Source organism: Morone saxatilis, unplaced genomic scaffold (genome assembly GCF_004916995.1).
Source record: "Morone saxatilis isolate NCDOM2014 unplaced genomic scaffold, NCSU_SB_2.0 Contig16, whole genome shotgun sequence".
Lineage (NCBI taxonomy): Eukaryota > Metazoa > Chordata > Actinopteri > Moronidae > Morone > Morone saxatilis.
The window spans coordinates 17,877,826-17,905,334 of record NW_023339718.1 but is presented as its reverse complement, the minus strand read 5'-3'; the positions used below and the strand labels follow the sequence as shown (position 1 = coordinate 17,905,334).

At 39.2% G+C, this 27,509-nt stretch overlaps 4 protein-coding genes across 4 annotated transcripts in view; 3 read left to right on the top strand and 1 right to left on the bottom strand.

The window, feature by feature from the left end:
- The window catches only part of vsig10 (V-set and immunoglobulin domain containing 10), a 7,367-nt gene extending 6,644 nt beyond the window's left edge, over positions 1-723 (top strand). The window contains exons 8-9 of the mRNA XM_035657794.1: positions 166-308; positions 402-723. Coding sequence (XP_035513687.1) covers positions 166-308; positions 402-496 — 238 coding nt within the window. The 3' untranslated portion in view covers positions 497-723. The remainder of the gene's footprint in view (positions 1-165; positions 309-401) is intronic.
- A 1,444-nt stretch (positions 724-2,167) lies between these two features.
- On the top strand, positions 2,168-8,712 carry wsb2 (WD repeat and SOCS box containing 2). Its single transcript, XM_035658861.1, has 9 exons — positions 2,168-2,444; positions 2,675-2,843; positions 3,997-4,199; positions 4,291-4,422; positions 5,493-5,593; positions 6,605-6,801; positions 7,198-7,287; positions 7,389-7,505; positions 8,040-8,712. The coding sequence occupies exons 1-9, from the start codon at positions 2,405-2,407 to the stop codon at positions 8,251-8,253; spliced, it is 1,263 nt and encodes a 420-aa protein (XP_035514754.1). The 5' UTR covers positions 2,168-2,404; the 3' UTR covers positions 8,254-8,712.
- A 298-nt stretch (positions 8,713-9,010) lies between these two features.
- Positions 9,011-14,265, bottom strand: rfc5 (replication factor C (activator 1) 5). The gene is made up of 11 exons (XM_035658862.1): positions 14,111-14,265; positions 13,409-13,473; positions 12,917-13,053; positions 12,709-12,788; positions 12,484-12,557; positions 11,650-11,809; positions 11,098-11,179; positions 10,805-10,934; positions 10,555-10,632; positions 9,949-10,003; positions 9,011-9,788 (listed from the first exon to the last, which is right to left on the bottom strand). Exons 1-11 carry the CDS (start codon positions 14,155-14,157, stop codon positions 9,689-9,691), a joined length of 1,008 nt encoding a protein of 335 aa, XP_035514755.1. The 5' UTR covers positions 14,158-14,265; the 3' UTR covers positions 9,011-9,688.
- Positions 14,266-16,576: 2,311 nt separating this feature from the next.
- The window catches only part of ksr2 (kinase suppressor of ras 2), an 82,669-nt gene continuing 71,736 nt past the window's right edge, over positions 16,577-27,509 (top strand). The window contains exon 1 of the mRNA XM_035658860.1: positions 16,577-16,834. Coding sequence (XP_035514753.1) covers positions 16,661-16,834 — 174 coding nt within the window. The 5' untranslated portion in view covers positions 16,577-16,660. The remainder of the gene's footprint in view (positions 16,835-27,509) is intronic.

Genomic DNA, 27,509 nt, shown 5'->3' with positions numbered 1-27,509 from the left:
CTAAATCTCTAATTTGAACACAGATGTTGACACAACACAAAATAATACCTGAAATTCATTTACCAACAAAGATCTGATAATGTGCGTCCGTCTGGTATTCATTATCATATAGTCTGGTTCCTGGTCTGCAGGTGCCATCTGATCTATAATGTCTCTGCTTTCCAGGCCAATGGAGGAGGACAGAGGAGACGTGCTGAGTCTGGTGGAGTCAGATGACGAGCAGATCTTTCAAGATGCCGTTCCCCGGCTTCCTCCGTTAACCAACGGATGCCAAACAACGCTTGTCCAGATACATCGAATCCCATCAAGTATGACCTCATCGTGGCATTGATTTCATGGCTTGTTAATGAAGTGTAAAAATGTTTGGTGATGTAAACAGTATCCCTCTACTTTTGTTTTAGGTGATCATGAGGATGAAGAAACTGCTGACTCAAGCCCACAGCAACAGGAAGAAACTGTACAGACAGAAGAGCCAGTAGCTCTTGTAACATTTTAGTTATTGGGTGCTTTTATTGTTTTTTATTTTAAGTAAATACCATTTAATCCCAATGAGAATGTGAACAGAATTGGTGGCAGACTCGAATGTAAAAAAATGATCTCTTTTAATTTGTTTTTTAAACAGGGTTTTGTAAGTTTATTTCTATGATTGATTTGTTTGTACAGAATTTTGCATATGTTGCTCTGATATTGAGATACATGCAGTAAATGAAGCTGTAAAAATGTGATTGTTGGCATCTTTTTGGTGGTGAAACAATGGGTGCAGTCATCTGTACTTTATTCCCTATTCACTGATTAAGTATGTGTTTCCACCCAGTATTAGTACACATAGTATTTACAGATTGTGACTACGCCAGGCTAGAATGCAGCTCTAGACTGGAGCTATTTTAAAAATGTGGTGGAGTCCGTCATCTTTTAAAAATGTGGTGGAGTCCGTCATCTCACAGTCTGTTGCGTGGAAAGTAGTGGAGGTTAAAAACAACCGAAACTTTCTCGTCTTCCTGAAATTACTAAAATCCATTCAAGTTTACATGAGACCTGGGTGACAGTGAGAGTGAAATATTACTATATTTTTAACTCACTGTCATTTGAGCCGGAAGTATGGGTGCTCAAGAGACTGCAGCGCCCCCTAAAATCATTAGTTTTTTAATTAAATGGAGCTGAAATTATTTGACAATCACATAATCTCTTGATCTACTATGATAATTTATCCATAATTTAAATATTTTTTTATGCAGAAATACCAAACATTCCTTCATTCCACCTTCTCCACTGTTAGGCTTTGAGGCTTTTCTTCGTCTTATGTGATAGTAAATTGAATATCTTTGGGTTTTTGAATGTTTTAAGATAAAACAACAATTGGGAAGATGACATCCTGGGCTTTAGAAAATTATAGAATAAAGACATTTTATAGACTAAATGATTCATCAATAATGGAAACAATCGTTAGCTGAATCCTTAGTTTTTAAGTGGGCGACAACACTCAAAATAAATCATTAAGTAAAATATTCAAAGCCAGTCTGAATTTTTATGGCTGCGCCATTACATCAAATGGACATATTCCATATGTTTTATTAATAATGTTAATAATCAATTCATCGTCAATATTTTATACCACTTTTCATTGAAAGATAAAACATAAAAAAATTACATAAAAATGCAAGGCAATGCAAGTTTATTTATATAGCACCTTTTATACACAGGCAATTCAAAATGCTTCCATAATGCAGACGGACATTAAGCATAAGATAGGGTACTAAAATGCAAATTAAATAATAATAAAAACATTTTTAAAGAAAAAAAACATGACAAATAAATACAAGGCCAATATGTGAGCGCAATGTGTAACATAACAAGGGCTTAAGATCCATTTAAAGTCCAGAGAAAAGACCATTACAGTAATATAACCTGCTGGAAAGGCTATTTGAACATGAATCTTCTTTCTTTATATATTCATAAAAGATATAACATCAAGTAGAAATAATAGCATTGTGATAAATATATAAAGTATGTTTTGAATTTTAAATACAGATCTTGACAAGACTATAAAACAATATGAACTCCAGCTATCTGAGTGTTCATCAACAGTGGAAAGAAGGGCATAGTTCATATATATTGTAATTTAATGAGGGGGGGGTGTGGCATGGCTTAGTGAGGTTACGTAATAAAAGAAAAACGTGACTACGTGGGGCAACATTGCAGCCAATGGTACAAAGTGAGTCAGACAACAGGAAACCAGCTGAACATTGTGTTTCTCCTTCGCACATTTTTCCCACAGCAAACAGCATCAAACAGGGTCGCAGGAGCACAGAGGAGTCCCAGCTCTCTCCGGACATGAGAGTGTCTCTGACAGGGAGGACGCGTTCAGGAAGCCAGCGATAAAGCGGAGAATGCGAAGAGGAAAACGATGTGCTCCACGGATAGAAACGCGGAGCTACAAACGACATGTAAGTCGCACATTTATGAATAATATCCGAGCTGTCTCATGTTGTCATCGCAACGCCCCGTAACCAGGCAGCGGTCTCCGGAGAAACCTTTCAGAGCAAACGCGCGAGCAAGCGAGCAAGCGAGCGGGGACGGTGATTAGAAAATGGAGGAAAACGAGCTGCTGTCAGCGTCGGTGAGGGATGAGTCTGCTTAACCGTTCACTTTATGTTGCTGGTTCGTCCCTCTCCAGCGTCCGACCCGGCTCTTATCCTGGAGCTGAAGACCAGGCGTCCACCGTCCTTGGAGGGCCGAGCGGGATGCGAGACCTGGAGCGTGGACTTCTCCCCGGACGGAGCCTGGTTCGCCTGGTCGATGGGACACGGGATCGTGTGGGTGGTCGCCTGGCCCCTCGACTCCGAGTAGGTTCAGTTTGCTACCTGTACGTTTAATCCACACACGGTGCATTCAGGTGTCCCTCGTACATTCAGGCCACTGTTAAAAGGGTAGGAGCAAGTAAACATGGAGGCTGTTTTTATGTGTGAGGAATCAAACCGCAGTGGGATAGAAGAAATGTATTTATATTTTGCTTATTAATATCATTGTGATATTATTTATTGAAATATAAATTACAAGCTATGGTAAAAAAAAAAATGAAAATGTAACCATAGATTAATGTTTTTTTGTTTTATCATGAATATAAGAAAATGCCTGGCTGGATTAGCTTTTATATTATGGAGAGCAGACATGAGCAAATAAAACACTGCAAAAATCAATCACATAACTTTGTCTTGGTTGTCAAAGATGTTGTGATGAAAAGTGGCTCAGACATTTTGGATTAAAAGTGTGCAGCAATAAACTCAGCAGGATAAAATAACACTTCATTACAATAGGAAGAGTATTTATCGGATTATTTCACAATTTCATGGCTGAATTAGGCTTCAAGGATAAATACAAACACTTCTTTCTTCATTTAATATTGAACATACCATGTTCTCTGCGCTTCCCGCCCCCTTAAAACAGGCCCCATTTTGATAGCTGTACTTGTCCCTGGTCCATGATTTAACCAGATTTAAAGTGCTCAGAAAGGATTTCCTTTTTGTTCCAGGTCCCTGTGTTCACAAGGGCTGGGGTTTGTTTTGTGTTTCCATCAGTGCCAATATGATAGCTGCACGTAGGTACCAAATGTCAAAACAATACCTTTTAGTTTGGCACAGAATATGCCAAATTGCTCCATGCATCAATGTTGAATAAATAAATCTACTTAAAAACAATCGGAGCAGAAGATCTGCGATCAAAGAAACGGCTCCTTGTTTGGAATGATTGTTGTTGTCTGGAGGCAGGAGAACAAATATATCAAATCTTTGTTATTAGCTCCTTCCCATGTCCCATTTAAAAATTAAAAACACTGGAACCAGAAAATATATTCACCACTCTGTTGGGCTGTTACATGTAATTCTGACCTGTCCAACAGCACTTAAAGGCAGCATCATATAATCATCAACTCCAGCTTCACACCTCCTACATGTGAGATTTTTATGGTATCTGCGTACTCGATGCTCTTCTCACCCACAGAGATAGTCAGAATGGAGAGACTGACAGAGGAGACAAGAGCTTCAGTTGTGGTCACCCAGTATGGGGCCTCGCATTCGGACCCAGACCTCCAAAATCTACTGCGGCAGGACACCCAGCTAAAAGACCACCAAAAGGGAACAACAGCCTGCTTCTGGCCACAGGCTTGGAGAACGGGGTGATCAAAATCTGGAATGTGTTAACAGGTGAGATTCCTGCGGGTAAAAATGTTACCTGCGCTGTTTTCATGTAATTCTGTTTTTGCTGATTATTCCAAATATCTTTATGTGATTTCAGGTGATGCTGTGTTTGATCTCCACGGCCACGAAGGTGTTGTGAGGGACCTGGTCTTCCCTCAGAACGGGACGCTCACGCTCATATCCTCTTCTCGGGACAAGACTTTGAGGATTTGGGACCTGGCTCATAAAGGTATGAGCACTTTTGTAGAATACTTTAATAACTGATGTAAAGTAATTTCTTCAAATAAACCCTTGCCACAATCCGTCGTCTGATTTTTACACTTCCACTTGTAATTGCTCCACTTGTAGTCTTCAGAAACGCCCTCACTGATATGACTTAAGTGTTTACTTAGAAAACAGTGTGTTTGTGTTGCATTTTGATAAGTAAATAGTTTGAGGAAGCAGTTGTTTACATTCAGGGCGGACATTTCCAATATTCATTATGAGATATCACATTTAAGTGTTTGTTTTGTTTAATGTAGACTGTAGGCCATTTCCCAAAACATACGATGTGTTTTAATACTGATTTCCAACCTTACAGGCTGCCAGTGGTCCAAGTTAAAGACTGGTAATCCATTACAGAACACATTTTAAAAGCTTGTTTTTACGTAACGCCATCATCAGGATGTTTTGATTGACATTTGATACTTGACATTCAGCTTCTGTAAAGCTATCTTATGGCCACCTTACTTTGTCCAGACCTGCCAACTGCATCTCACAGCTCCAGGGAATATTAACATGTGAGACGTGAGAAACATGTACACCATGTTTCCACCTCATTTGTGCTCAGGCTTTGGTTCGCAGACAACATTGCTAATCAATGCGAGGCTTTTCGGCCGCTGACTGAATTGTGAAATGTCGGAGCATCCATGAACGCACCTCTTCATACATACGTACATTGAACTGTCCCTGCTCAAACATTAAAGCCATTAAATGCTCACTGTGAGATATTGACACACACGTAGGAACAGCAACAGTAGGAAATAAGCATTGAGGATGTGAAATTTCAGTTTTTAAATTATCACCTGAATATCTTTCTGCTTCTTTCTGTGTATTTATCACTTCGCCTCTGTGTTTTGTCACCGTGCAGTCCAACTGAACCAAACCTTCTGTTTCGAATGGAAGAGAAAAGCAAACACATGTTAATGTTTACACATACAGGAGTCACATTCTCCACCATTTTCTATTTGTATCCAGTGATGCTTTTGTAGTCCGTCTCATTCAGTTCAATTAGACTTTTTTTTTTTCTGTCTGTCGTAGGTAAAAAGGTGCAGGTGCTTTCTGGCCATAAAGACTGGATCAGCAGCTGCAGTGTCTCATCAGACTGCAGCATGATCGCCTCTGTCGGCAGATTTGACAGAGTGAGTGTGTTATTGTAAAAGTATGTTGGTTTTGCAAAACAAAAAGAGACACTTTTTCATTTTCACTACTGTGGACCCTGAAGGGGATTGTTTGTCAGATATATTTGTTTTGTGCATGTGTTGTTTTGATACACCTGTATTTGAAACTACAATACTAATAAATTCCCAAAGTCTCTTCTCTTTCTAACAGAGCAAAGCCCCCCCTCCATTATGGTTTTTAATCTAGATCCATTCAGGAAGTTTTTTGTGAAATCAGTTAATTTAATGACCGTTTCCTCCAGTAATCAGAAGGGTGCCAAAGAGGTAAATATTCAGCACCTCAGTTCAAGAGAATGAGACTGTTTCCTTTGCCCTGCTTTGTGATTTTTTCAAAGACACTGCAATGATTGTTAATCAAAGTGAGCGTCTTTTTCTTTATAATTAAGCATTCGTTCTGGCAGTATTTCCTTTTGATGGCAAATGTTTATATTTATTTGGTGATTTGTGAGTCCAGAAGGGTGTAACTGAGTACCAACTCAACTGACTACTTGTAGCTTTTAAGATGTTTCTTTCCACAGTTTGCTTGTTGGTGCGATTGTCTGCTGCTCCCAAACATGCAGCGATCTGGTTGTCTTCATCCTGTGTTTAGTTGTTGTAATGCTGACAGCTAGCAGTTTGTTCTCTTTGTTTGGAGACATTTGGAGCCCCGGGGAGCTTTTCCCACTCCTGTCAAACTGCTAATTTGTCACATTCTCATTTGCAAAAAAAATAAGCAGACAGCTTAACATTGTATAACACCAGACTCTAAGATCACAATCGCACTTTAAACGGTTTGCTGCGTGTTCCAGCCGGTCCTGTTGACATTCACTGAGTCAGTACATCACTGAGAATCAAATCACTAGACTTTCTCTGCAGTAATTACTGTAGGGCAGAATAACTGAGCCTCCACTAAACCTACATGAATTATTCCCAATTAAAAAATAGTCCTTACAGCGAGGTTTAAAGACTCATTAATGGTTTTACCTTCATCAGATGGTGTGTCTGTGGAGTCTGCGGTCGTATACGTTCATGAGGAACCTGACAGGAGGGACCCGTAAGACCTTGTACCTCCTGTCTTCCTGTGACTTCTCTCCTGACGGGGCGCTGCTCGCCACCGCAGCCTTCAGTGGCTCCAGCTGGTGGATCGACCTCTGGGACCCGTACACTGCAGAGAAACTGGCCACCCTGGTGTAGGTTCACACTCAGTTTTCAGTTTTAGAACATACTGATCATTTAGTGCTGGAAATGAAAGGCGTGTGCATTCCTAGAACTCATCCTGAGCACAACTAGGTGATCCTTCACATTGGTGGCAAGTGCATCTTAGATTACATCTCTAATACTGTAAGTGAACAGTTTTACATACAGAACTTGATTTTGCTCTAAGAAAGTAGATTTTTGATGCCAGTTTTCATGGGTAAGGTGCAACCTACACCATTATTATGACTGTTTACATCTGACACACTGTGACAGTAAAATTGAACATTCAAGTCATGACCATTGAGGATTTCTGACAACCGGTATGCCTACTTAGTACAGAGTAATATCATTCCTAAAAGCTATTCTACATTGTTTTTTTTTATCCACAGCGACTACTTTGAAGATTACGGGCAAAACCAAATCTCAGCAATACAGTTTTCCCCCAACGGTTTGTACTTGGCGATCGTAACTGACGACAGGTGAGTAGTTTATCACTTCCATCTCATGAATCTGTTGTATTAGTACATCATGTACATGTTTGTGGACAGAATGATTACAGATGGATGTGTTGTGTTTGCAGAGCTCTTCGGATCTGGGAGCCAGGAAAGAAAGGGATGGTGATGCTGACCAAGGCAGACCGAGACTCTAATGGACTCTGCTGCAACTACCATCCAGGAGGGGGAGTGGTTGCCACGGGGTAAAAAAATCCATCAAGCGTTTACTTACTGCTTGTAGACTTTAGAGTTCAGCAACCCACTTCCCTACTGGCTCCAAATTCTCATTTCTTTTAGGTAAAACATAATTATAGAGCTAAAATAATTAGTTATTTGGTTATTTGCTGCTTTTTTCAGTTGAATATAATTCAATCTTTTGGATAATTGGTCAGATAAAACATTAGCAAACTGAAATCAGCCACATACACAACTTACAGAAAAGTGCTGCAGATACAGAACTGTAGTGTTTCACATTTATTCAGCAGCTCAAATAAACCACATCGCGCACACTTTTTCTCCGGCACTTTAACCTCTTTCATTTCTTACTCTTTAAACGAGACTCCAACTGTTTTCAGTGCTTTAATTGAAACTGCAGCCCCTATTCAAGACATTCTAACCTGTTTAGTGTTTCCACCTTTTCAGTGTAAGTGAGAGACTTCCTTTTCTGGTCTGCATGTTTTCTGAAGTTGCAGTGCATGAAGCCCTCTTGGCAACTAACCAATACCTTCCTGTGACAGAACCAGAGACGGCCACGTGAGGTTCTGGAAGGCTCCGCGTACGGTGCCCAGCCTGTGCCACCTGTGCCGATCCATCCTGCGCCACTCGGTGTCCACACACCAGATGGAGCCGCTGCCCCTCCCCAAGAGGATTCTCGAGTACCTCACCTACAGAAACATCCCCGACCACCTCAAGACCTGCTGCTCCTCAGATGAAGAGGAGTGGGAAGGCTAAATAGGAGCACTAACACAATAACCACTGACATTTACAGCAAGTGATTGTTATACACTATCTCATAATAATTTGTTTTTGTTTGCTAATCGAGATGCTTTCAAAGCTTGTTTGAGCACTGGAAGCATCTCTCAGCCCTTGTCCACACAGCATGCGTGAGCTACCTCGCTGAACTGCTGCAGCTCACACACAGAGAGCGTTTCTACTGCGGCGCTGCTAATGCCAGCCCCGTCGTTCTACGTTGAGTTTCTTTGATAAATACGATGAAAGCCTTGTTTACAAATGAATGGATTCTGTCTACAGAAACACTAAGGAGCTTTTGATTTCTGAAACAGATGCAGGAAGTCTTGAGTTTGAATTTTTTTCCCCCGTATGTGACATTCTATAGCTATACACTGAAACTGTAGTGAGATGAGAACACTGGCTGCTCTGACCTGTCAACATGAGCAGCAAAAAAAAGAAGCATGCACTGCTCATGCGTGTTGTGTGGACCGGGCTTCACTGTAATCTACCTTAGATGCAACATTTCTACATTAGGGATTTCATTTATTGCACTACAACTGTAAGACGATGCATAAACTCAATGTTCAAATGCTTGACTTGAATATCACAATTTTATACTCCTAATTTATTGTGTAAATATCAAATGTATATGTTTCTAATTCCTGTCTGTCATTACAAAACAGGACATGCACTACTACTGTATCAGCACATGTTAATTGTTAATATAACAAAGACTGGACTTATAGAAAGTAGTTTTATTAAACAGATTCAAACACATGTTCACGTGTATGGTGTTTTCTAACATTACAACATTTCTTCAATATTTTTTACCTCATCATAGATTTTTAATGGATGAACTGGGGACAGCAAGTTCCTACACTGGCAACTAAATTTACAGTCCATATTTTAAGTGCCCAAAGGACAGGTCTTTTTTGGTAACTAGAGTTACAAATGTCTGCCTTTCATTTTGCTCAGCTTGTATGCAGATGTGAGTGACTCAGATAGCTGCGAGCGTTTGTGTCTGCACTCTACACCGACTCTGTGGAGCAGTGGTGGGCAATCATGCAATGGATACTCAAGGGCTTCTGTTTTCTCTCTAAATAAACAAACTCAAGTGATTTCACTGACTTATAAAGAGAGTGTACTGATCAGTAAAATCACCTGTTTGGCTGAAAAGAAAACCTACCTATTCTCAGCTATCCATGGCATCATTGCACACCACAGCCACAGGGAGGGGAAGATTTTGGCCAAACTGTTGTTTGGTAGGAAAGGTAAGACCTATTTCTCTTGTAGAGGAAAAATAGATTCTTGCAAAAATATCACAAATTCTAGCTTTATTGTCATTGTGGTACAAGCACAAGTGATGGTAGCCACTAAAGTGTTGGTGACAAAGTCAGGAGGCGGGATTCGTTGTGGGCTACAGCAGTTACTGTATCTATGAGGCCTCGCTGACCACGAGGTCTCTCACTGCCTGGAAAGCTGCCACCATGGAGCTCAGCTGGATCTTCTCATCGGTTCCTGAGGCGAGCCTGTGTCTGAGGAGATGATGCATGGTAAGTCAAGAAGCAACATTTCCAAACATCTGGATGCCTTCATGGTGTCAATGTGTTATTCTGAATTACTTGTATGCAATGTAAGCTGAGCCTTCCTGTTAATATTTGTTTATGGAGAGGAGGCACGAATGAGCTCACTTACTCGATGTCAGCCAACTTGATGAGCAGACCGATCCGAATAGCTGGAGGGAAGTCCACTTGTAGGGGAAAAAGAAAAAAATAATTCAGATACTTGTCTAGTACCTAACTACAGAAAGTGGCAAAAAGGTCAACAGATACCAACCCATCAATGAAACAAGGGGAAATTAAAACTTTAGTAACAATAATACACAACCAACGTTAATATGAAAGTGAAGGTATTCGTATTTAAGTTGTTTAAATCAAAATGAAGATGTGTCTAACACAGATGTGTTGGTTCTCCTGTTAGACATTGTTTAGTTGTGTGACAGTCAACACAGAAACCACTCACACATAGAGAGCATTGAGCAACAAAAGAGCTAAACAGCATCGAAATGGAGAAATATTAAATACCTGAACCCTCCTTAGAGAGCAGTGAGACTTAACCTACAAGTACAGACCATACCAACCACAGCTCAAGTAATAGTTCTAATGGTGAAAACTCTTATTTTACATTGGTTAACACAAATTGAACATGCCAGCATAAAACTTTAAACAAAATAAGTTATTTATTTTAATTTGCTGATTAAATCTTTACACGTGCTGCCATCTGCAGTGTCCCAAATCTTACCTCTGTGTATGAGCAGATGAACCTCAGTGAGGATATCATGCAGTGCCAAACCTTTCAAAGTCTTGAGCTCAAGGATTTCTGTGAAGAAGGCGTTAAGGAGTTAAAATAACACAAACAGAACTGGTGTTAAGTGGTTTCACAAGATGGATAAAAAGCTTGTTGGTTATATAAACAGAAATATGCACTCGTTATTCTATAGTGAAGCTTCCTGAGTGAGTTATCCTGGATGACAAGACGAGGTAAAGGATACGCTTGTAAGCTGTGTTGAAGTCTTTGTTGAGCGACCAGTCGAGGATGTTGGCTATGTCCGAGCGGAGGGGGTGACCTGTGCAGGTGTACACGGTGTCCTCCGTGACCTTCTCGTACGCCATACTGGTGCTCTGAAAACAGAGGTGGAATACAGTTAGTACCCTTCTATAATTATATTTAATAAGTGTCATGTATTTGTTTTTTTAGCTGTTTCAAAACACAATATGAATGAAAACTCTTAACAGAACAGTGACAGAATGCTACAAGGCACGGTGGTCAAGAGGTTGGTCGCACCTGCAGTATGTTGAGCGATCTTCTCATATCACCTGATGCTAAGGTCACAAGGGCCTTCATTCCATCTGGACTTACGTCAAGGCTGCCACAAAAAGATGAAATCTGTCAGATCAATGTAAAGCTAAACTGTGTGTGTCCTACTGGAACATAAATGTATTACTGTCAAACTGTGATATGATTTGATTTCATGCTACTGCCTCTGATATAACCTTAAATTTAAATTCTTTCCCATGAACTATATTAATTGCTGTTACAAAGAGGATGTCATTTTTTTTTTATTTGTCACAGTAAGAAAACTCAAGTTTGGAGAAATATGTCCAAAGGGTTAGATAAACAGCTCCTTCCCTTTTTTTGTGCCTTTAAGTAATTCCTTTTTTGTGCTAAAAAAATAACAACACGTTTCCTGTGAAACCCAAACTGGTAGCATAATGACATAATGGAGCATAACAGTGTAAAGGCCAACAAGTACTGACAATGTCTTGCAGATGGTCTCACTAGTTTTGTGGGTGTAGAAACATTATTCAAACTTTTACCCTTCACACTAACACACACCTCTCCTGCTGGACTACATGCTCCAGCCGAGGGATCATCTGGTCCGGGGACAGCGGGCCGAAGCGAAACCTGGTGCAGCGAGACTGCAGGGCCGGGATGATCTTGGACAGGTAGTTGCAGATCAGACAGAATCGAGTGTTTTCTGTGTACTTCTCAATCACTGAGACAGCGAGAGGAGAAGAAAGCACAAGTCAGAAGTTGGTGTAACAAAGAAACGTGAAAGATACAATGCTGCATCTAAAATGTTACTTATATATATATATATATATATATAATAAAATTTAGTTATATAAATACTGCATGCATGTGTGGTCTTTTGTAGACAAGACTGTTTTTTACTTTTTCTATAACTTCTATGGTTTTAGTAATAATCTGTAGAAAAGTTGTAAACTCTTGGATTAGGAAATGTCATTGCTCCCCCTGCCCCTGAAGCAGCTGAATTTAAACACTAAATTAGACCACATAATTTGCTAATGGCACAATAGACTTTTTTTCTGGGAAACTGCAATTAACAATTTTTTTTGACAAATAATTAATCGTGAAAATAATTGGCAGATTAATCTATAATGAAAACAATTGTTAGTTGCAGCCCTACTATGATGACACAAACACATGTAATAAAAAAAATAAAAATAAAAAAAAACAGTAGTTAAATGTTCCAGTTAAGCTTAATCAATAGTTAAAACCAAATCTTAAAGACAGGTTTTCGGTTTAAAATGAATTTCAAGGTGTACAAGCAGATACACTGTAATTCACCAGAAGCCAAATTGTCTGGCTGCTCAGTGAGGCGTGTGGCTCACAGTGGGCAACGCCCGGCAGAACAGATGGCTTTACCTCGCCGCAATGCATTCTGGGCATCTTGGGTCATGGCATCAGCCTCATCCAGTATCACCAACTTGAAGCCCTTCCTGGAGGACAAGAGGGATGGACAAAAAGGGAGCAGTTTAAATAATTCACCCTGTAGTTATGTGTTGCAAATAAAGGGAAGAGCATAAAGAACATTCATTTCTGAACAGAAGATATGTGACAGGTGTAGTAGCTGGATTTTGTTCGTCTTACTTGAAGATGGTCCTGGTGCTGGCAAAACTTAGAACGGGACCTCGTACTACATCAATACCTCTGTCATCTGATGCGTTTAGCTGCACAACAAAATCAGTCAAATATTCAAATCAAAGAGCCACAAAGTCCCGAACTACTGAAGATCTCAGGAGCAAAGATACAGAAAAGCTAATAAACCAAATGGGTCAAACGAGGAGTTGTAGCGTACCTCCAACACCATAGAGTTGAACTCTCTGTCCTTGTACAGCTGCCTGGCGCAGGCGAGGATGGTGGAGGTTTTGCCTGTTCCAGGGGGGCCATAGAACAAGAGATGGGGGAGCTTGTCCTCACTAATAAACCTCTGGACTAAAGACATGAAAAACAGTTGAACAGTACTATTAATTAAAAACATGAGGAAAGTTTTGAAAGCTGTGGCTTTCGTATCTTTATTAAATCTTACAGTACAATTATAGCAAACAAAGACAAGAGACAACCACACTGACAGACAGCAGCAAAGGTTTACGAGTTTAATAAAAACAAATATGTTATGACTTTGTAATTCATATTTATGTACTGTTTGGTAGTAATAATTAAATGTAATAAAACATGAAAAATAAATGGGACAGCAGATTTATAATCCTTTAGTGGAAGGTGTTACTGATGAACCCTGTTGTGCAGATGCTTTAAGAATAAGCATAATACATATAGCCCACATACTTACTGGTGCTTAGAATATCTTTATGTGAGATCAGATCATCAAGTTTCTGTGGTCTGTATTTTTCAACCCTGAAATATGGAGCAGAAATAGATCTTCCATCAATATTGTTATCAATATTAAACACTTTTCTTTTGCTAAAAGACTGTTACTGTAAGTACAGGACTAACTCAAAATAACATAACCTATTACCAACTTGTAATCTGGTGTAAACTACAGAAGGAACTTCATTCAAATTTCTCTACTTTAAAACCTGTTACTAATCTGTTTGGGTACGTATGCTATAACCTGTGACTCACGTTGCAGACTTCAAATTGTTGGGTGCCACTTTTCAATTCGGCATCTATAATTTGCACCATGCACTAATATATATCAAACAAATGTCCACTTCATCGTCTGCAGACCCTGCAGCACTTCATATGAGCCAGCTGGTTCAAGTGGCAAAACGGCGATGCTTGATGGAATAACCAGCTATTATATGTGCCGAAATAAAGAGAAGCTGACACTGCTTCACATTAAATGTTCGTTTTACAAGTATGAGGAATATCTAGCGTTATTTGAAAACAAAAAGCCCAGAAAAGGAGCCTGAATAGAGGACAGGCATCTAATAATGAGGCGAGCTGCTAGCTTGAGTCCATAGTAGGCATGTTAGCTAGCTAGCACTAACTATTTTAACTAATTTGTGATAAACGACGACTTTTAACTCACCAAGGTAAATTTCTGGTCTGTAAGGGTGCTTTGTTTGTAGAAGCCATGTGTTCTCTATCTGTGAATTTAGCTCCAAACCGGGTTAAATACTTTAAGAGTTTTTAGCACTTCCACTGTTAGTGGCAGTGTTTGGCGCGCGGCACTACAAAACATGCGTCAAACGTCACGGCGTACAACCAATGGGATCGCTTTGTCGGCTCCTGTGGGCGGGGCCTCGATGACATGGTAAGCCACAGTAAAAAGTGTGTGAAAGATATGAAATGTGAGCATACACCATGCTGCTTGATCATAGGCTATTTTAGTGCATTTTGTAAATATTAATAATAATTTCTGGAACAAATGCGTTCTTGAAAACATTTTATATAAAATTAAAATGATTAAAACCAAGAATGAGTTCAATATGCTGTTCTATGTCTCTCTCTGTTAGCCAGTCTTTTCAGCTGGGCTGGACCCAATGCTGGCTGAAGTCTCTGCAGGTGACAGAGAAAATGTCATACAAATTTCCCACTAGTGTTCTCCTCTGCCTCATGAGAGATGACATTGCTGTGTACAGTTCAGACCCCCCTCTGCTGGGATTTCTCCCACCAATGGTCTGAAGAGAGCAAATTGTCACAATTCAGTTAAGCCCATAAGACTTTTAGAATATATATATTTTTTTATATAGTCCTTTACAAGTAACTTCATCACTGTTATGGTCAAGTAGGCTAGTTATGATGTTTATACTTGATCCAACAATTAAAAAAAAGTAAAAAGGCCTTAAAATTCTACACATGGGTCAGATTTTTACTTTACAATTTTCTTACAATTTAAGGAAATAAATCCCATAAATTCTCCTCTGAACTTTACTCACCTTTACTCCAACGTGGTCTTTCTTATATTGCAATTCTTCTTACAACTATTGTCCCGTGTCTGATGCTTACATACAGCAGGACACGCAATTCTCTCATAATCTAAAGCTCATTTGAACCTGATTTTGCTTCGAGCCATTTGAATTAATATTTTCTCCACTGACTTTCTATGTAAATTATGTGGGCAATATTTTTTTTTTTCAAACAATACTGTGATGATAATCAAATATGCTTATTTCTATGCAGTACATATGTCATGTACCAGCATTTCATTCATTTAATTTCAGAACACATGACAAGCCTGCATTTGAATTATTATTTCACCTTAAAGCTGCAGACAAAAAAGGAAGACATACTCAGATCTAAAAGACGTACAAGTGCAATACAACAGAATACTCTGCTACAGGTAGAAGACTTGCATTTACTTAAAGTAAAAGTACTCATTAACCAGAACTGCATTATTGCATTATCACTTTAATGTTTTAACTGGTAAGGGTGAAGCTAATTTTAATTAGTTTATACAGCACAAGTGACTACTGGGTCATTTGTCCCTGGGGATCAATACAGTAATTAAATCTTAATCTGTAATAATACATCATAATTTAATAGTTGATTATGTGTTTTATTATTGATCTGACTCAAATGAAATAACTTAAGTCATCAAATAAATTAAAAGGAATAATAATAAAAGGAAGTCTCTAAAAACATCTCTAAAAAGGTTAAGTGAGGTAAAGTTTAAATTCGTCCTAATATGATGAGACTCTCAAGGCTTAAAAATGCTGTCAATAAATTAAAGAAAAAGTACCATAAATGCACAAATCACAGTAAAGAGAAGGGAAAAGAGACCGATTGAAACCCACTATAACACACTGTATAGAAATAGTGTGTGTGTAGGCTGTAGGTGAGTGTAGGCATGTGTGTAGGTGTCCTGTATGGCAGTGCACACATCTAGGGTGTGTGTAAAAACGATGATGACCGTACATCTTTCCTCCAAAACATGTGAAAAGTGTCAGTTGTGTATCTCTCTCTCTCTCACACACACACACACACACACACAGGCCTGGAGACTGGTCAAAGCAGCGCAGCCCACTGCACTCAGCGCTATCATCTCGCGAGAGCGGCCCCTCACGGCGGTGCCTGGGCGATGCGATGCTGTTGCTGTTGCTGTGGGTTTGATTGACAGGAAACATGTCGGTGTGGTGGGAGCAAACCGGGATGCAGCTGCTGCCAAGGGAGACAGGGAGTACCTGCATCCAATCCACACATCAGCACCTTTAAAACCGCCAGGCTTTCCCCTCCGATACGTCTGCTTATGATGCGCTGAACAGCTTCTCTTCTTTTTTTAAAACATCCATTTGAAACGAAGGGGCACCCAATGGATGCTGTGGCAAACCGCGTAGTCCGGCTCGGTATCTTCATATTGTGTTTGATTTAGCCTACAACCAGAGACACCTTGATGAAACAGCAGGAACTACGAGGACTGTTGTTGCAATGGAGTCGACTCTCTCACGGCTCAAACCCCGTCTGTAAACCCACAGCATCTCGTTTCATGGCGTTTTGCAGGTTGCTCTGCTCCGTGGGCTTCTCCACGTTTCTTTTCTGAATTATTATTTTGTTGTTGTTGTTGTTGTTTTGGTTTATTTAATTTTTTTTTTTTTTTGAAAAGTGCAACGGGAAAATAACGACTACTGCTCGCAAAACTATGAACGAGGAGATGACAAAAAGCGAGGAGCAGCATCTTAGTTTGCAGAAAGCCTTGCAGCAGTGCGAGTTGGTGCAAAATATGATAGACATAAGCATTTCTAGTTTGGAGGGTTTACGGACCAAATGTGCCACATCCAACGACTTGACACAGAAAGAGATACGAACGCTGGAGGTAAGCACCATTTGAGCGGAATGACTGAATCTCTGCTGTGCATCTTCATCTAAATCAATACTGAGGGCTGTCACCGTCTGTTATTTATTTCTAGGCCACACTATGCATAATTTTCACTGCCTTTTTTTTTTTTTTTTTTTAACGCCAAACTGCTTTTTCTGCTGTCTGTGTTGTCGTTGCATACATTTATTTTATTTATTTTTTGCAAAGATCTCTGCTAAAGCCCGCTCGCTATCTGTGTTGTGCAGTGCAATAAATCAAGAGGCTACGGGGCTGCAGTGGGCTGTTATAGACTTGCGCATTCTGCAGGTGGCGGGGAGAGAAGGTGGCTCTTCTCCATCAGAATAATATCTGAGGCAGCCGAGGCCTATAGGCAGCCCGTGTTTACAATCCATTACCGATATCGCCAGCCTGCGCATCTGTCCACGCAGCGCATCCAGAGCCCGCTGTTATGCAAGGCGAGCAGATTACTGAAAATGTTATCCGTATATCGTTATCCGTTTAATTGGCCCGTGGGGTATTCCGTAAATTGCGTTACGTAATGGCCATCATATCCCCGTGTTTGTGGTCGAGAATATCAGACCGTCGGTTTTGAGACCACTTAAACCAGTCGAACACAGTGAGAGGCTGTTACGGGACATAAAAAATGCCATAAAGTGCGATAAGGTCACTGGAAACTCACTATTGAGCAGCGCAGACGCGGCACAGCATTAAGGGCCTGTAAGAATGTTATGGTGATGCCTCAAGAGATTAAAACAAATACCATAAAGTGCAATAAGGTCGCCATAAACTCACCACTGAGTATCTGTGTGTGCCGTCAACACACTTTTAAGTCCCAGTGAGAATATGATAGGCTGTTAGAGAACTATTACATAAAAATAGCATAAAGTAAAGTCACTTGTGAGCGCCACACACTAATGCCCAACCCCACAGGAATACATATTATAGAAGATATGGTCATATATTCAGTGCTGTGTCTGAGCTATTAGGTGAAGTTTGTTGCACAGACAGGGGACAGGAATGTAATCCAAGAGGAGAGAGAACTAATATCAAGTACAAATGTGCTGCCAGCAATGAGCAGCCTACAGCATGAAGATAAATGTTCACTATGTTCCTTGAATGCCTTGCAAAGCATTGTGGGTACTGGATTATTTGTTGTACAGCAATATTACAACATATTAGTATAAGCCTGGCAGATCTTTGTGAATTAGGTTTTTTCTAAACTAAGATTTGATCGATTGTGTCATGATTTGACCTTTTTGTGCAAACTGAAAATATATAACTTTACCTTTTTTGGATGAGTCCCTTCAGCAAAAGTAAAGGTGTACCGTAGAAGATACACGTTGGCAATCTTAAAGCATAGGCCTGTATGATCAGCATGTGTACCAAGTATTACATATCTACAACAAACTGTGCTGCATGCTAAGGGGTTATATGGAAAAGGGGGAGGGGGTTCTAACTTTTCCTTTGGTTGAAGCAAGCATAGTCTGACTTTTTTGGGAGAGCACGGGAGGGTCTTTTATTTCTTTCTCATCCTAAATTTATATTTCATTTCAGCCTTCCTTTTCAGTGCTGTTCAAAAGTTACATAAATTGATACACCAAAAAGAACTGTATTAATGACTGTATTTTGATGGTGCGTATTAGAAGACTTTAGTACAAATATGTACATTTTCAGCCGAGGCTTTTGCAATGACACCTATGTGGTTAAAGGGACCTTGCAGAGTTTTTGAACACTATTTGTGCTGTAGTGTTGTTTGTATAAGTTGTTGGCACGAGCATGAGAAGGGAAACATATTTGTGGTGACTGCAGAGGGCAGTAATGCAAGCTAGTAATGTGCCAATAAAAGAGACAATATAGGTTTTAAACATTCATAAGTTATTCATCTGTTTATACCTGATCTATTGAATTGAAAGAAGGAAGTATAATGCATTGGGGGTTGTTGTGGCCTTTCTATTATAAACCACAATAGTGCAACATCTGGCTTCACCTTGTGTACATACTGTAGATCTTCAAAGTGACACTGTGGTCTGCAGCAACATTTTTGTAGCATATTGATTTCACTTTACACATAATATGCTCTCATGCCTTCTACAGAGTAAGCAAAGTTGAAAAAACCTTTTATAGTTAACAATGTTATAGCGTAGTTGTTTTTGGACGCAGTTAATAGTAATTGTGCATCCATTGAGTTACACTAACATTTTGTGAAGTGAACCTATGTATTAGGGCTGGACGAATATTTGGATATTCGTTTGTTGGGAAGGTATTTGGTTTTCCATTTTGAGGTTCAGATATTTGCACATCGCTGCACGTTTTTTTCTGTTTCTCTCTCGCACTTTCTTAGTCAAAGTTGCCCAAAAAACAACAGTAGGTGAGGTGTGTGTGGAGGAGGAGTCTCTCTCCGTGTTTCTCTGTAGAGCGGTGGTGCCAAACTAACAGCCCAGGGGCAATTTCCGTACCTCTATACCCCTCCCTCCGGCCTGTGACATGATGTCAAAAATATATAAAAAATATAATTGTAGTTGATACATATCAATTTAAAATAAAAAGACAATTATAATTTTAAAACTGTAATTTATTTGGCACGAAATAATGTTTGACTGCGAACAACAACAATGTTATATAATTATGCTATAAAAATGTATAGAAACCGTCTTTTTTTTAAGTATGATGTTAGTGTTTGAAATATTACATAATTGAAAATACAGAATATTGTGCTTTTTTGTAGTGGCCCTGACAATACCAGCCAGTTGGCCCAAATCCGGGGTTTGAGTTTGAGATCATGTTGTGGTTGTAAGTAGGCTGTATAGGAGAGTCAGGGGTCGATTGCAGATGGTGTAAAAAAGTCTCCCCCCTTCCCTGCCAAAGCTTCAAATATCTGCTGTTGATTACTACCAGCTCTGGAGTCCAATAAAGGGTATTGAGGACAGCCCGAGTATGTATATTGCTGAAGGTTGCAGGTGATTTTTATTTTGCTTTATTACAATTCAAAATTGAAGCCAACATACAGTATATGAATGGTACAATGCATCCTGCTGCAAATCATGTCCCGCATATTGTATTCATAGATTTTTTTGCCACTTGGGGGCAGGATAGACTGTCCTCAGCGCGACATGTCTCTGGGACATATCACCTGTGACAAAGTTTGTACAGGCTAGAGTGGATGGCAAAAAAAACAGGTGTATGGCAGTCCAAGACAGGACACCGAGAACAGACATTGTATCTCTTGGATGGGTTGTCTCTCAGTTGTTTTTTATTATTGGGCAGGAAGCACACAGAGGGATTTTCAATGCTGTTTTGCTGAAAACAGGTGTCTTTCTAGGGTTGATGATAACAGACTTTGTGAATCAATTATTAATAAAATAATATTGATTACTGCGGTTTTACATTGTGTGCCAAATTTCACATCTTCAGTGCACCTCATGGTCTTGTACCACCACTCTTTTCGTTCTATCTATCTATCTATCTCTCTTCCTTCTTAAATGAAACTGTGACATTGAGTAGCAAAGTAGTAAAACTTGCTCAACTGCAACCACAAGTTGTCTCTCTGTGCTCTCTGTGTTGAAGTTAATGTTGATTTGACCACACTGTAGCACTCTTCCCATCAAACTTATGTTAAAAGAAGAAAGAACCAATATACAATATAAATTGTTTTATATGATACCAGGACATTCAAAGTGCTTGGAAAATACAGTTGCCAGTTAGCCACTTTTTTTTATTTATTTAGGTGTATGACCACAAGACAAAATAATAGAAATTCCAACATGAATTCAGGTCAGAGTGAGATATTTTGGTTGTCACGTACTGTTGTGGGCTGCAATTCTTTTGTTGTTAAATTTAGGCAATACTCCCCTTGTAAAACACATTTTATCGATACCTGTGAACCAACTAGCTTTGGCTACTGCAGAAAATTGGTCTGGATGGAAGTGCATATCATTTTATTTGTTTTTTGTATTGTTTAATTTTGTGACATTTTTCTCAGCAGAACTTAAATAAACTAATATGTGAAAAAAATGCTCAACAGAAAAGTATTAGAAATGAATGAGGACACAGGAAAACACCCTTGACAGTTAATTCACAAATACAACAAAGGAGTTACTCCTGAGAACCGTCTAATCTTCCTCAAATCCTCTGAGATGGAGAGCCTTTCAGGATGGCAGTCCTCTTATTGCCTCAATGACAAATGAGTTGTACACCAGGGGTTTTGATCAGGATCACAATGACGTCAGCCATACGCAAAGCCTTCCTCGTTAACCTGTCCTGATCTTTAATGAGTGTTGTGTGTATGGGAGATTCCTCTACGACATCTCTGTTTTCCATCTCTATTATTAACCTAAAGGACCCAGATTGTGCCTCAGACACAATCTGTTGAGCACTGACCTTGCTTTATCCAAAAGCTTTGCAAAGAATAGCAGCATATATCATTACCTGGATGAAGTGTTAATACTGGTTTCCATTAATATAATTATGCTTTGTCGGCGGTATCCCTTGGATACACTGGAATGATCAACGCACACGATGAATGATCTGTTTTTTTTTAGGGTTTCACAGAGACGCAGACACATGATAGAGCATGACATGTGATCCAATTATGTATTTCATATGACAGAAAAGAAGGTAAAAACAAGTGCTGTTCATTCATATTCAAGAATATGAGATGGGCTTTACAATGTTTATTTGAACAAGAAGTGTAGCATCAGGTTGTTTTGGTTTTTGTTTCTGCTCAGAGTCAGAAGATCAAAGGCTATGAACAACCGTTCAAGCACCAAAGCTCAGAAGGTCAAAGAGTTCATTGAGCTTCAAGCAAACTAGGTCATGCTAAGTGTTGTTACCACATTTAAAGGCACAGGTATGTATACCTGTCTAAAATGCTCAGACTGTCTGTGTCTTATTTTCACATCTCTGTACATCTGGCCAGATGGTTGTCGCATTGTCTGCCTGACATATTATCAACTTTTAAGTTGATGTAGCAAACTTGTTAGCAAACAATTGCTTGTTTACATATGCAGAAGCTACATTTATCATTCATTTAGAGTTGTGTTTCTGCCCACGTGGCACATGTGAGTCCAGTATCCACTCTACTTTTAGCTCGGTTTTTGGTCTCCACCATCTTTTGATGTCCGTATGTCTCCCTAGTGGCTAAATGCCTGCTGTGGGCTATGAGAGCAGCGTGAGTGAACTAAAACAGTGAAGTGGCGGACCTCACAGAGGAAAAAAAAAGATCGAAGAAGAGATTATATATATGAGATTGGAAACATCAGCCTATGACAGCAAACAACTATTTGCTGTGTAAAGATATTGTGGCGTCATGGCGTCCTGAGCAGAGAATGACGTCACACTCACTTTGCCTGTGTTGATATCACATCTTCTCTGTGCTTTATTTACAAAACCAGTCTAGCTGCATGTGTATGCTAATGCATGTGAGCCCTTCCATGTACAACTGAGAAGAGCAAATAAATCTGCTGGTTTTCATATCTACATCGGTGAATTAATGATTTAAAGTTGGTGATTGTTGGAACAGTGGAAAGACTAACAAAGATGGGTTTGGTGAGTTTTATTTTGTTTCTGTCCACTTTGAGTGACGTTAAATGGCGGTAAAATAACAATTTTTGTGATAGAAATATTATGGCTGATTCTAGTTAAACAAAAAGTCTATTGCTGTAGGGATCCTTTGCCTAATTTTGTTGGACTCTTTGTCCCTAAGAATTATCTAACGTTACATTGCAGCCATTGTAGCCTATTTTAAATTAACAGTTTATTTCAACCAAAGAAGCTTTGTTTGAAAATTGGCTGTTTGGTGATTTTTTTTTTGTTTCTGTCCAGTTTGACGTCTGTTTTATGATGATCCGTAGTGCCCATTGTATTAGTCTGACATGTAAGTGCAACTTTTAGTGGCAAGTGAATTCTCTATATATAACATTTAAAGCTGCAGATTCAGGTGACTGATGAACTTTATAGGTTCATCACTATTTCATTAGAGCTACAACAATTAAATTAATTCTATATAATTATATTAAATTAATCTGCAACTTTTTTGATGATCAATTAATTGTTTTGATTTGATTTGATTTGATCCTCCAACTTTTTGGAAGTGCACTAAGCTACTAAATCATTGGAGCAGGCCTTCCATTTTAATATGCTTCAATACGTTTTATTTGTCAGACTTAATTTGACCTGTGGGTCCAAATCCAAAAGCATCCCCCCCTCAGGCCCCTCTGATGCAGGTATTGCATATATTGTAATTTCTTATTTATAAGAAATATACTGTTGAGCCAAGTGGTTGCTAGTAGTGAGTAGCAGTAGTGAGTAGCAGTTTTAAATACATACTCATGTGTAAAATATCTGTGCTGAACATTTACAGAAGTTAAACCGTTCTCAGCAAGACTCGTAATGTTCTTATAAAGTGGGAAACAATAGCCAACAGTTTTTTTTATATACAGTTATCATCAATTAGAAAGTGCCCATATTCAACCGATTCACCTGTATGATATGTACTTCAAGAAAGGTATTTGCTTCTTGTTGGCAGGACTGTTTGTTAAGCAGCAATGGCACATAAAGGTTAGTGTAGATGCTGCTAGCATCAGAAATGGAGAATATTTCTTCATTGAAAGAAGAGCAAAGAACAGCCCTGAAGGCTTTTCTTAATGAAAATATTTTTTCACCTTGCTCCCGACCGACAGAGTTTGACTACTTTATATAGTTCATTGATCTGAAGTTTGGACAGATTAGTCATCCAATCATATGCAGAGTACTTTTTGAAACAGTTTCCAATGGCAACTTCCCAAATGGTTCTGTGTAACATCTGGCACAGTCAGATTAGCTTAAACACCACTGGCTCACAGAACTGGGGTCTTAGGAGGGAAGTCAAGCTCCGACCCAATCTGATCACAGAACAAGTTGTAGGTTGACCCTTCTCAGACAATCACCTGTGTCTGAAAACCATTGTGACATTGTGAGGCACCTTCACATAATGGCTTCTTTGTCTGTGTACAGTTTTCTCAAAGATCTAGCAGCTATCTATTGTACATCAGTACACTGAGAATGTCTTTACACATTTTCACATACAAACCAGTTTGGTTGATAAAGGATTAATTAGTACATATACTGCAGTCCAGTAGACTAATTTTTCTGACTTTCAGTTGCGCCTTAACTTTAACTGAAGTTAAATTCACAAATCTCACCAACCTTTGCTGAAAGGCCATTATTTTTTGCTCTTGGATAAGCTTTAGCTGGACATTTATGAAAGTACAGGACTCTAGTTTAACACATCAGATAAGCTGGTATGGAAGTTATCATCTGGTGTACATTCATTAAGTGTTCTGGTTGATCTGGATTAACTGTGAGTGTAGCGGCTGTGAAGAGGTCGATTTAGCGTATGTGTGAAATGGGAATAGCACCATATAGGATCATCTTCAAGAGTCTGCTTAAAGGAACACTTCATCATTTTAGGGAATATGCTGGTTTAGTTATGTAAGCTCTTGGACATTAACAGGTTTTATTGCTTGACAACATTAAAGTTGATGTCAACCAGTCTTTTTGGCAAACATCAACGGAAAAAGATCCTTTTGAGGGCCTGTAAATAAAATGTTTGTTAGTCAGCTTAATGTAGAGGTAGTATCAGAAAACTGCTACTGTGACTCCTGAACCAGAATAACCTAAAACCTACATTTCTGATAAGTTTGAATAATATTTACCCTATAGTGCCTTGAGTCAGAATCAAATTTGTTAAAGTTTCATTTAGCTATGATTCTCAAAGCTGGGGCCAGCGTTCTCATGCTCTACCAAGCCACTTTCAAATCGAAAAACTGTCTCCTGAGCCTCAATTTCTTAATGTTCAACTTCCCACCTTTGTTCACTCATGCAGTTTAAGACACAGGGCAGATTTGACTACTTGTTCAGAAAGTGAGAATTGTTTGTGAAAAATCGGAGGGATTCTGTATATCTAGCAGTCCGTGCAAGGGCAGAGACAGAAGGTAAAGATAATAAAGTGTAAAAAACAGGGATAATAATTTTAGCTTGTGGCGTGCTATTGTTAGCCTGCTAGCCCTAGCAGCTTATGCTTGTAAACCTGCCCACAGTACAGCATGTTCAGTCCCTTCTGGTTTTTTGCCACAGCAAGGGAGTAAAGTTTTCCTTGCCAAATCTGCTTTTACTGGAGCTTTAGGATGGTGATGCTGGTTGGTGATTGGTGTTACACATTAGATCAGGGGCATTAAACTCACACTGCCTGAGTGCCACTTCCTTCTTACCAGCTTCCTTTTTAGTGCTGAGCATGAACAAAACTTTTTTTCAACAATAAATATCAACTATATACACTCCAAAGTTAAGAAACTCCATTTTCTCTTTCCTCGCCTGATGTATTTATAATACCTATTATTTTACACGTTTAGTCAAGAAAGGCCTAATGCCACTTGGGATTATATTCCTTGAGAACAGTAGCATTCTCCTTGCAGAGGAGATGGGGAGAAGTCACATTGAAATCCACAAAATGATTCACCTCTCTTGAAGGTGGCTGTGCTTCAGTTCAGCCTTTATTTCAGGTTTAGAAAAATACATTTTTAAATTCTAAATATGAGGGGACCTTTATGAAATTGTCTTGTGGGCCAGATGATGGACCAGTAGTTCCGGCAGACGGCAAACCGGATGTCATGTTAGTGGGTGAGAGCAGGATGGTACAGTTAGGTGAGGCCTGCAGAAAACACCGGTCTTGGTAGACACCATTTTTTGCCGTCCTTCACTACAGAATTTAGCTCCCAAACACAAGGCGGAAACATGGGCAATCTGGACAACCAGATGCTAATAAATTACATTAAATAATATACATGAAATTAATTTCATTTAATATATTTGAATGCCATTCTTTGTAAACAATACAACATAACTATAGCAACATATGTCACACATATGGCATGCCTGTTTTGTTTTACTGTCGTGTTTGTTTTTCCCTTCTACTGTCTGCCATCAACCTGAATCCGTGTAAATGCGAAATCTACAGTAAAGACTACATCTTATCAGATACCGGTCCACGGCTTTGTTTTGCGGTCTTTCACACCAAAAATGTTGAGAACCACTTGACCATGTTATCTGAGTTTATCTTGTTGCTAACATTTGCCAATTAGCACTAAAAACAAAAAGTAGACGTACAGCTAAGGTGTTCAGATCAGAAGACCAAAGTGATAACAATTAATCCTGAAGTAGAAATTCATGTCTGAACCACTTTTTGTAATCCATCCAAGATTTATTGAGATATTTTATTTTGACCAAAGTGGTGGATCAACTGATGACTGCTGGACAGATTGACATTGCTATCCCTGGAAGAAATACAAAAGTGTAGGATTAGGTAACACTTACAAAGAAATCTATAGGAGTACAATTTTGCGAAAGATACACTTGATAATAGAAGTATTGATTGAAAGGTCTCCTCTAAAGTTTCTATTTGTCTTTCTCTCCGTCTCTCTCTCACACTCATCCTATTTCTTTCATTTGCACCGAATAAGAACCATTTATTTTATATATGTCGTGCTATGTTGTTGGCACACATGGCAAGACATAATGTAAGTATGTGTAGCAAGAGAGTTAAAATACATTGTAAGAATATGATATACAGTAAGAAGTCAACATGATTAGCCAGGGTAAATGTGTGTTTCTCTGTAGGTGTGGACTGAGCAGTCACCTTATTGGGCAGAGCGTTAGCAGCCGTGGGCAGCTGCTGTAGGGTTTTCTGCATTCAGAGGTGACTTGCGAGTCCCTCCTCCACTAGTTTCTACTTTGGTACGCACTGATGTAGGCCAGCACTGTCTAATTTCTAGCAGTCATTTTGTAGGTGTATGTTTGGAATGGGGCCAATCAAATGTATCATCCTTCAAGTCTTCAAACATCACGTCACCCACTGTGGGCCTGGACCTTATTCTGTCAATCGTTTTAAATCAGACCAGTTGTTTCAGCTCCAAATTGCTTCTCTACAAACATACTTCAATCAGGAGAGACTTAAAAAAATATTTAATTGATATGTGCACAATGAAAATCTTTGGTATTTGAAGGGGTTGGTGAAGCCGTGATTAGTATAGGAAACCCCCTGATGGAGTCTAGAGTGGACTTCTGATGAGCTCAACCTGGGCACTGAATATGACAAACTGGAGGTGAATGGGTTGGAGGAGGGTCGCAGCGATTTCACACTGAAATGACAGCTGAAAGCAGCAGAGAGGAGAACAGTTTTAAAGTGAGACAGCAGGAACATGATTGGCTGGTGGAGATTTTGGCTGAGTCTGATTGGATTAATGGAAAGAGTAAACGCCCATAGCTGATGGAGAGTGAGGGAATTGGGAATGAATGAGGTATAATGAGAGGGTCTTCCTAATTGAACTTATGCTGAGCTTCATTTGCTGTAACTCTTACTCGGGACTGAAGTACAATCAAAACAAATCAAAATATCACATCTTCAGGGACATGTTAATTGCTCACTCTGTAGTAGGAAACTGAAAATATTCAAATCAAATAGTAAATAAATAAATAGTTAATGTTGCCATGATGCAAACGATAAATTTATACATTTACATGTTAACATTAATATATTAGAAAAGAATAAGACTATTAAGGAGTTGTGAGTAAGTAAGACATAAGCGAGGGGTGGAAGAACTATTCAGATCCTTCACTACTGTACATTATCAAAAGTAAA